This window comes from Lipotes vexillifer, unplaced genomic scaffold, assembly GCF_000442215.2.
Source record: "Lipotes vexillifer unplaced genomic scaffold, Lipotes_vexillifer_v1.1 scaffold639, whole genome shotgun sequence".
In the NCBI taxonomy this organism is placed as follows: domain Eukaryota; kingdom Metazoa; phylum Chordata; class Mammalia; order Artiodactyla; family Lipotidae; genus Lipotes; species Lipotes vexillifer.
Genome location: NW_006786377.1, coordinates 3,698,509 through 3,709,494, shown reverse-complemented (window position 1 = coordinate 3,709,494; position 10,986 = coordinate 3,698,509). Strand labels below are relative to the sequence as shown.

The following is a 10,986-nucleotide window of genomic DNA, read 5'->3' as shown; positions in this document are numbered from 1 at the left end:
TAGGGAAAGTCAGAATATGGAGGGCTTTTAGTTTTATTCTACAGCAGCAGTACCAGCTTTGGAGTCTGAAGGGTCCCTGCTTTGATGTATTTATATGACTGCATTTTCTCATGCACTGAATCTGTGTCCTAGTGCACTGGCCTTTGGGCATACAACTAGGCTGATGAGGAGCCCTCTGTTCCATGAGGGAGGCTGATGGGTAAACAGTGAAAACACTGACATGGACCACGAGAGAAGGGAAGTTTTCCAGTTAGGAGCCTCAGAGGATGTGAGGGAAGTTAGGCAGACTAGAGAGAGGGCACACTGCAACGAGCCTGAAGGAGGAGGACCGGGCAGAGAACCACCAAAGAGGTCACGGGGGCGCTGCTGGAGGCGTTTGCACAGGAGACTGTATAGTCAAAACCATGCCATGGTAAGATTAATCTGGTGCTGTGGTGTGAATGGTTTGAAGGGGGGAGGGGTTACGGAAGGGGAGAATAGGTAAGTATCGTAATGGTAAGTAGATAATGAACTAGACACTGGGTGGGGAGGTAGGTGGAGATGCAAAGGACAAATATGAGAGACACTTTGGAATGGTCCAAAGGAAGCAACTGACTGGATACAGAGGATGAGGGTAAAGAAGGCAAAGGTAACCTAGTAACTCCTGTCCTCGGTAGGCTGGAGAAGGGTGGGTGTATTAACAGAAACAGAGAAGTCAAGGAAGATTGAGACCAAGGGTTAGGCCACTTGTTTCTCAATAAAAATATCTGTACCTGTTTAAAAAATTACAAATGTTAGTCTATACACCCCCCAGAGATTTTGATTTATTAAGATTAGAATGAGGCTCTGGCATCTATACTGTTCCCAGGTGATTCTGATGCATAGTTAGGATTTAGAACCACTAGACCAGGTGTCTGAACATTATTGACAATTTGTGATAAGATATTTACTTTAAATTATGTATTTATAATTCTGGAATCACTGATTCACAAAGGCTATAGAACAATAAACTTGATGCATTCTCTCAAAGAACTCAGCCTAGTTGAGGAGACAGGTTTCTAAACTAAGAGCTACACTACAAGAAAGTTAGTGCTTATAAAAAAAAAAAAGGCATGAACTCAGCATTGTAGGGATATGGTATCTAGAACTACCCACGTAGGAGTTTATTAAAAATGTATGGGAGGATACTGAGTAATGGAGGGCATTCTATAACATTTTTTAAAACTTTATTTTATTTATTTATGTTTGGCTGTGTTGGGTCTTTGTTGTTGCACGCGGGCTTTTCTCTAGTTGCGGTGAGCGGGGGCTCCTCTTCATTGCAGTGCGTGGGCTTCGCGCTGCGGTGGTTTCTCTTGTTGCAGAGCACGGGCTCTAGGCGCCCAGGCTTCAGGAGTTGTGGCTCGTGGACTCTGGAGCGCAGGCTCAGTAGTTGTGGCACACAGGTTTAGTTGCTCCGCAGCATGTGGGATCTTCCCGGACCAGGGCTCGAACCCGTGTCCCCTGCATTGGCAGGCAGATTCTTAACCACTGCGCCACCAGGGAAGCCCATGGAGAGCGTTCTAGATCAAGGGAACATCTCTACAAAGGCACAGCATCACTTTAGCAGCTGGATATGCATGCAGAATATCCATCTGGGTTCCTTTTCGGCAAGTGATTCTCAGACAATAGCATTTGAGGAACAGAAGCAAAATGCTTCTTTTGCGGCAGTTTCGTTGGTTTCTGTTGATTTATCTTTTTCTATCTCTTTCACTTTCTTGGCTTTATAAGCCAGCTGCAGCTGCCACACCCCGTCACCACCAGGGTGGAGCGGGGTTTCTCAGCTAGAGAGGAGCAGGGCCGGTAGCTGATCCTACCGCATCGTCCATTAGTGGAGAGTCATTAAGGGCTCTCCCACCCTCTTCCCCATTCCTGACCTCTCCAACAGTAACGAGTCGCTTACAGGAGACAGGATTGAGAAAAAGCCTCAAGTGTCCTTACTGCTTGGGCCCCTTCTGTCACTGGATTTTGTGAACAAATGAATGGATGGATGAACGTGCTCACTTTGCTAAAACGTGGGATTGTCTGTGTCTTCCGGCCTGCTTTGTAAATAGTTAACGCCTCGTCGGTTCCTCATTGACAATGTATATAAAAGAATAGGAAGGATGTGGCTAGTGTGGAGTTCCGTATGAGACCTAAAGGCCATCAAGCATTTTCCCCTTTTCAAATGAGTATAAGGATTGTAAGGATTTGTCAAGTTGTCTTTGTTTTCATAGATCTGAAGCATCAATATGAGGTCGAGATGAAGAAAGGCAAAGATACTGGTATACAACTGTCTCATTCCATGTAAATGTCATCAAAATAATCAAATGCAGTAACTGATTTGGTGGCAATTTTTGTTCAAAGCTGTCACTACTTTTTTTTTTATAGTGAAGAATGAAAATCTGGAGGAAAAAGGATATTCTGGAATTGTCAGTGTAAGGATTTTAGTTCATGAGTGGCCTATGACATCTGGTTCCAGTTTGCAACTAATTGTCGTTCAAGAAGAGGTAGTCGAGATTGATGGAAAACAAGTAAGATAGTATTATGCTTACTAACTGAGAATTTAATTATAAAGATTTGTGCTCAGTGTTATGCATGTGTTCAGTTATTTTACTATTTATTTCTGACTTAATAAGGAAAAAAGTTACGTTAGTGTTGCGTGTATCCAGTCACTCAGAATTTTTTACTTGTTTAGCATTTGAAGTCTTAATTTTAAAAAAGATCATATTCATACATGTTTATATCACTTTAAAATATTGTAAACATCATTAAACAGAGCAAGTAAGTGAAGAGATTGAATTTGGTTCGTAGCTCTGCTGCCATTTCCTCTGGCTAAGTCTCTCTAAGTCAATGAAATGGAACTGAGAGCGAGCCTCTAATAGTGAGCACACTATGTGATTAAAGTTGCAAATTAAATGTCTTAAAGTGGGGGGGAAAGAAAGAGGAATTGTGTGTGACTAGGACAAGGTTTTTAGTTTCAGAAATCAGGGAGGAAAATTCAGTTTTAGTTTCTTACCAGGTTGTGCCATTATTTAAAATAAAGAGTAATTGCTTATATTTTCTCATAGGCTCAACAGAAGGACATTACTGAAATCGATATTTTAGTTAAGAATCAGGGAATACTCCGACATTCAAACTACACCCTGCCTTTGGAAGAAAGCATGCTGTACTCGATTTCCCGAGACAGTGACATTTTATTTACCCTTCCCAACCTCTCCAAAAAAGGTACTTTAAAATACCATTATTTAAAGTGTTAAGGAAATTATTTCTTTAGTTGGTAACTTTTTAATCATAATTAATATGTTTCGAAGTAAGCTTCTCTTAAAAATGCTTTATAACATGTATTGCTTTATATATCCATTTGAGGACTTTGCAGAGTGTGATCAATGCTGATTACAGAGTGACATTTTGCTGTATTCATCTATCTACTCTTAGTCTGGGTAATCATCACAAAATACATAATAAGAATGTCGTTCATTTAAGTTCATTTAGAGGAGGAAGTATCCATTTTTCCCACTGAAACACAGAACTTTAAAAAATTTGACTTTCTGTGTGACAGAATCATAACTGCTGTAGCTCCCTTTTAACTGTCTAAATTTGGGGTTCCTTTCTGGCATTTAAAGCTAAACAATCAAATGTTTGTTTCTCTACCATGGAAAAATGTATGTTCTTGCTATCTGAAATGTTACTGGTGTAGTAGTCTTAGGACTGGTGGGAGAGACACCAGCATATGCCTAGCATTTTGGTAATCTGGCTCTTCCTCCTCAGGAGAAAGTGTTAGTTCATTGCAGACCACCAGCCAGTATCTTATCAGGAATGTGGAAACCACTGTAAATGAAGACGCTTTACCTGGCAAATTACCTGAAACTCCTCTCAGAGCAGAGCCTCCATCTTCCTATAAGGTAAATCAGGCGTTTGGGGTTCTCTTTATATGTACGACAAGCATTTATGGTTATGGTAAAGAAAATAAATATCAGCATTTAAAATGAGGTGGAAACCATGAGGATTGGATCCGCGGGATATTGTTAATAATGAACTCATCACTGTTTTACTGTGATATTTTTAGGTATTCCTATCTTCCTTTTCAAGTTTCACTTAGTAATGCAGTCAGATAATGATGATTAAGGCATTAGATTTCATTTTGTTTGGGATCTTCCGTTTCAGAGGCTTTCTCATGTCCCCATTTGTCTGTTTATTCTGTGACTTCTAACACAAACACACATGCATGGTCCCCTCAGGACCGTGTGCAGTGACTAAACACACTTGGTAAAGAGTGTACTTTCTGGAATCAGACTGCCTAGGTTTGAATCCTGCTTCTGCCACTTCACTAGTTGTATCATCTTGGACAAGTTCCTAGCCTCTCTAACCTTTATCCGTACAGCAAAGGTCCGTAAAGTGATGCCTTTCTCGTCAGGTTGTTGTGAGCACTGAAATAAGATGGGTGCAAATGTAAATACGCACTGGCACCTGTTAAGGACTTGTATATTCTTAGTGACATTATACTGCTGACTGGGAAGATATTCTGGGTTCAGAGAGAGTATCCTGGAATCTCTATGTTAGCTAGGCCCCTCACTCAGAATAATTTACATTTAAATGAGCAGGATCTGTGGTTAGTCAAAATGGATTCCAGAGATGATTCTTCGAAGAGGTTCTCACTGAAGGTTAGGACTGCTTGCGTGGGGTCGCTGGAGAAATCCAGGTCACTTTGTGCTGCCTGAACTCTAGCGCCCTCACTGTCTGCCCCATCTCCTTCAGAGCAAGGAAGCCCAAGAACAGACTCTTCAAAGCCCATGCCATCAAAAGCACACCTGAGTTTCTTCTGTCACTGTTTAAGTACAGAAATAGGTTTTGTGCACAGTGAATGCCCTGTCTGTTTCAAAAGCGACTGATATGTTTGTCTCTCTCTCCTTCTCTTGTCCTCCAAATATTGGAAACACATAGTTGACGGGTCCATTTTATGTAAGTGGACTAGCTTTCTTCTTGTCAATTAGCAATTATTTTCACTTGGTTTACGGTTAGACAGCAGTGTAAATAATTGTAAATATAGCAACATTTCTGTGCCTCTTTTGCATAATTTTTTAAATTGTAAATAACTGAGGTACATTGAAAAATAAAATGCACCCACTTAAAATGGACAGTTAGATAAGTTTTGACAAGTGCAGACACCCATGTAACCACCACCAGTCAAGGTATATAATGTTATCATCACCCAAAACTAGAACATAAGTTTTAAAGTTTCTTAGAGCTCAAATGAAACTTGCGTATCTAATGAAAACCCTTTTTTTTTTAAAGGTGATGTGTCAGTGGATGGAAAAGTTCAGAAAAGATCTGTGCAGGTTCTGGTGTAGTGTTTTCCCAGTATTCTTTATGTTTTTGAATGTCATGGTGGTTGGAATTATAGGAGCAGTTATAGTAATAACCATCTTAAAGGTGCTTTTCCCAGTTTGTGAATACAAGTAAGTATTTCTTATTTTGGATCAATTTTAGTATTTTTAATGATTAAAAAGTAGTTGTATTTACTCTATTTCAGAGTGGAAAATACAAACATTAGGAAGGATAAGAGAAGTGGGAGGGAAAATAACATCTTTTTTTTTCTAGCCCATCTTTCAACTTTAGCAAAATTAAAAGACATTTATTAGATACCTGTTATGGTCAAGACACTTGTCTTGGGAATTCTTATGTGGATAGGACAAACTCTGCTGTGTAAGAACTTAGTTTATTAGAGAGAGAAAGGAAACAAATCTCTATAATGGAAAATGGCAATGTGTATAATAAGAAAGAAATGAAACAAGAGGGCTTCACTATTTTCAACCCCAAAGTATCAATTTAAAATGAAGTAAATTTTTGAAGACTAACGGGATATTCACGGCAGCACTGCTTATAACAAAAAACAAAAGCAAAAGAGGAAAACTCTGAACTGTTTATAGGTGGAGGTTGATAGCTAATGGTTCACACATGCAGTGGGATTCTGTGCGTCTTATAAAAGGAAGAAGTCCGGACTTCCCTGGTGGCGCAGTGGTTGAGAGTCCGCCTGCCGATGCAGGGAACACGGGTTCGTGCCCCGGTCCGGGAAGATCCCACATGCCGTGGAGCGGCTGGGCCCGTGAGCCATGGCCACTGAGCCTGGGCGTCCGGAGTCTGTGCTCCGCAACGGGAGAAGCCACAGCAGTGAGAGGCCCGCGTACCGCAAAGAGAAAGAAAGAAATAAAGAAAAAAATAAATAAAAGAAGTCCAAGATGTATTAGATGGGGGAAAAAGTTGCCTAATGGTATCATCCAATTTGGGTAAAAGAAAAGTACGTGTATATGTATATAAATGCAGGTTTCCAGAATGACAAGGGAGATGTTATGTCTAAGAAGTGAGAATGAGAGCAGGAGTGGAGAGACCTTCACTTTTTCCCCTTCTGTACAGCTTGATTTTTTTTTTAACTGTAAGAAATTATTTTATAAATTTTAAAATGAATTTATTGTTGGCATTTTTACAAGTTAAATAACTAGTCATTTTAGTCGTCTTACTAGAAGTAAATCTCAATAGAGATGACAATTTTTTTTTTTAATTTTTATTTATTTTTGGCTGTGCTGGGTCTTGCTTGCTGCGCGCGAGCTTTTCTCTGGTTGCAGCGAGTGGGGGGCCACTCCTCATTGCGGTGCGCAGGCTTCTCATTGCAGTGGCTTCTCTTGTTGCGGAGCACAGGCTCTAGGCGTGTGGTCTTCAGTAGTTGTGACACACGGGCTCAGTAGTTGTGGCTCGCGGGCTCTAGAGCGCGGGCTCTAGAGCACAGGCTCAGTTGTTGTGGCGCACGGGCTTAGTTGTTCCACGGCGTGTGGGATCTTCCCGGACCAGGGATCGAACCCACGTCCCCTGCATTGGCAGGTGGATTCTTAACCACTGCGCCACCAGGGAAGCCCGATGACCACAATTTTTGGCTTAGCTAAATTACACTGGACTATGTGGAGAAGACCATAGGATTTATTTTTTTTAAAAAAAGACCCAATTTAAACATTTGCTTTTTTTCCACTTGTCAAGGTCTTCAAAATTTCCATTTCTTCATGTGTAACACTGAACTAATGCCTCCCTTAAAGGATTGTTAGAGGTCAAAGTCATAATACAAGCAGAGCAACTGAGAGTAAATAAATATTAGTGCCCCTCCCACCTTTTAGTTTGTGTTTCCCCTGGAGAATTCCCATTTTCCATTTCTTTCTGATAATGAAAAGTCTATAACTTAATAATAATAATAATAATAATAATAATTCTATAACTTCTTCCTTTTTCCTTTGACTGCCAGGAAGCTCAGGACTTTTTTTTTTATCTTTGTTATGCAAATCTACATAGAAAACAGTGTTGTAAATTTTTTAATTGTTCTTTTACCAAATGTTTTATTTATCATGGGCTCCTCTGTGTGAAAAAATGCAATGTAAAATTAAAAACCTTATTTTCAATATACTCTTATCATTGGCAATTGTACTGAGGATTCTTTCTGGTAGTAGAAATTTTATCAATACAGAAAGTTAAAAGTACCTTTTCACTTCCCTGTTCTTTAATTCTTGTATCTAGAGGTAGTAATTGTTAACTGTTTGGGTATGCATCTTTTATCCAAATTCTGTGTATTGATGTGTAATTGTATACTAGATACTTATAATTGTTTATCAATCTAGACTCTTAACTGTCCCACAAGTTGTATTACTCACTTATAAGAGAGGTTCCCAAACTTTCTTGGTTCATAGCACTCTAGTGTGCCAGGAATTTTTTCTTGGTGCCCTTACCTAGGCCAGAAATAAAATTGAAAGAAAAAATATTTTTTATTTCTTAACTTACTAATGGGATTGTGTACCTATAGGGCACTACACAATACTCATATCTTAGAATCAGATTGGACACTGCCACCCTCATTTCCCATTCAACATTAGTTTTTTGTACTGTATTTGCTTTTTATCACAATAACTGCCCCAAATCCAGCTTTGCAAAGATGAGACCTCATTGAAAAAAGAATGTGTAGTACAATGTAATGTTAAAATCGTTAACTACCCTCAAGCTAGTATTACACATAAAGTCTTGAATTTTATTTTTTAACTTTTTATTTTATATTGGAGTATAGCCGATTAACAATGTTGTGGTAGTTTGCACAGCAAAGTAACTCAGCCATACATATACAGGTATCCATTCTCCCCCAGACTCCCCTCCCATCCAGGCTGCCACATAGCATTAAGCAGAGTTCCCTGTGCTATACAGTAGGTCCTTGTTGGTTATTCTTTTTAAATATAGCAGTGTGTACATGTCAATCCCAAACTCCCTAACTGTGCCTTCCCTCCACCCTTCCCCCCCTGGTAACCATAAGTTCATTCTCTAAGTCTGTGAGTCCATTTCTGTTTTGTAAATATGTTCATTTGTATCATTTCTTTTAAGATTCTGCATATAAGCGATATCATACAATATTTCTGTCTGAAGAAGTCTTGAAATTTTTAAATATTCTGTAGCACCTCTGTGAGCCATGCTCAGTGCAGTTTGGTACCCATGGGCTTAAGATCTTTTCCTATCAATACATATATGGACTTACTCTTTTTATGGCTGCATAGTGTTTCACAGTATGGGTATGCCATAGTATAACCATTCCTTCATTAGACATTTAGGTAATTTCCAATTTCATGTTACTTCCAATAATGCTCTAGTGTATATTCTTAAATGTTCATATATCTCTTTGCACATGTATATTTATGTAGGATAGAGTCCTAAAAGGTGAAATTACTGGGTCAGAGTATATGTATTTAACATCTTCTCAACACCTGATAGCAATCTTTTTTGCTTTTTATACTGTGGACAAAAATCTCATTTTAATTTCCATTTTCTTCTTACTACCATCTTTACTAGTCTAGGTCTAGCTAAGTCTAGCATCTTTGTGATGCTTAGCTGTATATATTTCTCCCGTGACATGCCTATTTAGAACCTTTGCCCATTTTTCAGTTGTATTGCCTTTTGTAATCATTAACCTGTAGGGCTCCTTTGTCTGTTATACATACATAATATGTATTGCAGATATATGTATATTTTTATTTTTTATTATTTTTATTTTTATTTTTTGTGCGGTACGCGGGCCTCTCACCGCCACGGCCCCTCCCGTTGCAGAGCACAGGCTCCGGACGTGCAGGCTCAGCGGCCATGGCTCATGGGCCCAGCCGCTCCGCGGCATGTGGGATCCTCCCGGACCGGGGCACGAACCCGCGTCCCCTGCATCGGCAGGCGGACTCTCAACCACTGCTCCACCAGGGAAGCCCCTATGTATATTTTTAAATCCCAGACTATGATTTGTCTTTTGCTTTTATTTATGGTATTCCGTGTCACACAGGAATTTTAAATTTGGGGTCAGGACAATTCACGTTTTCTCTTTATGGCTTCTAGGATTTAATTTTTTCTCAAATAGACCTTTCCCATCTTAAACTTACATTGTTTTCTTAAAACTTAGTTTTTACCATCACTTTTGTGTATTGTTTGAGCTAGTTGATTTTGCTTCCCAGAGAGGCCATTGTTCTATTGCCCATTGACTTGGAATATTACCTTATTACGAACTAAATTCCCATGTTTCTGGACTCTCTTCTTCCAGTGATCTAGTCTATTCCTGTGCCAGTAGCATGGTTTTAATTTAATAAATAGTGTTTTAATAAATTCTCTGCTAGCTGGTTAGGGCAACTGTCTCTTCTCTGCATTGTTCTTTTTTAAAAAAATGTTACAGCTATTCTTGTAGTTTCTCCCTTGTGAACTTCAAAATCAGCTTGTTCAGGTCTATAAACAACTAACTTCTGTTTACATTCTGATTAGGGTAATACTGAGCTTGCAATACAGGGTTATGGATCCAATCCAAAGATCTCCCTGGTCAGGTATTTTAGTAACAGCAGAAATGCTGTCTAACGATCTAAGGTTGTGTTCCACTGGAGTACTGGTTAGAAAGATGCTTGGGCCTAGTCTTCTTGCCCAACTTGTGCAAATCTAGGACTCTGTTTGCCTTGGAGATCTGTAACTTACCCTGTCATCTCCTACAGTACCAGGTAAAGAACTTCCTCTTATTCCTTTCTGTTCCCTCAATCAGTTTGGTTAAAGTGAACTTTGGACTTAGGATTTATATAACCATCATAAACTAAATGAAGCAAAATTACCTAACCTCAGGTATATATTTAATTATAACCTCGAAGTAACCCTATCTTACTTTAAATTTTTTATTTCAGAGGAATCCTTCAGTTGGATAAAGTGAACGTTATGCCTGTGACAGCTGTCAACTTACATCCAGATGGTACTGAGAAAACAGCAGAAAACCCTGAAGATAAAACATGTGTTTAATACACCATCTCAAATCATGGACTCAGAATTAGTCTATTGGTTCAAATTTGCCGCTCGAATATAATTTTCTTTAAATCGTTAGGAATCAGTTTGTACAGTAAAGAAATTGCTAAACTCCTAAAACTGCCTAAAACTTGACCTTTAAAGTGATAGTTAAAGTTCACCTTATTAACGGGGCTGGCTGTTCATATGGTGAGTTATTAAAGAAAATTTAAATGAAATGGAAGAGAAGATGTGAAGAAACTTTGAAACTACCAAAAAACAAAAAAAAAGGGCAAGACAAAATGCCATGTGCCAATACTTTTCAAGGTGCCTTTGTTAATGAAATTATATACACTTAATTGCTATAATATATAAGACTTTATGAAAAGCACTTTATGAAATTCTAATTTAAAAGCTCAAGAACTTAACACTTATTTTTTTATTGAGTACAATGTGCCTTAATATTAAGTATGTGACTCAGTATAAAATCACTGAAGTATATCATGATTTAATTGTATCCTGTACCAAGACTACTTACCTTGAATGAACCAGGATTTTAAAACAGTGACATGTTCTCACTCTAAAAATAAATTTTTTTGAAGAAAAAAGTACAATCTTTTTGGAATAAAAACTTTGCTCATGTGCGAGTTACTTATATATAATAGCTGCTTTCACGTAACA

At 38.7% G+C, this 10,986-nt stretch overlaps 1 protein-coding gene across 2 annotated transcripts in view; it reads left to right on the top strand.

Moving 5' to 3' along the window:
* The window catches only part of GINM1 (glycosylated integral membrane protein 1), a 26,335-nt gene extending 15,750 nt beyond the window's left edge, over positions 1–10,585 (top strand). The window contains exons 4-8 of one of the 2 annotated variants that reach the window (XM_007458762.1): positions 2,386–2,528; positions 3,066–3,222; positions 3,766–3,899; positions 5,290–5,453; positions 10,212–10,585. In XM_007458762.1, coding sequence (XP_007458824.1) covers positions 2,386–2,528; positions 3,066–3,222; positions 3,766–3,899; positions 5,290–5,453; positions 10,212–10,323 — 710 coding nt within the window. In that variant the 3' untranslated portion in view covers positions 10,324–10,585. The remainder of the gene's footprint in view (positions 1–2,385; positions 2,529–3,065; positions 3,223–3,765; positions 3,900–5,289; positions 5,454–10,211) is intronic. The other variant, XM_007458763.1, reaches the window with a different exon arrangement.
* Positions 10,586–10,986: the final 401 nt, after the last annotated feature.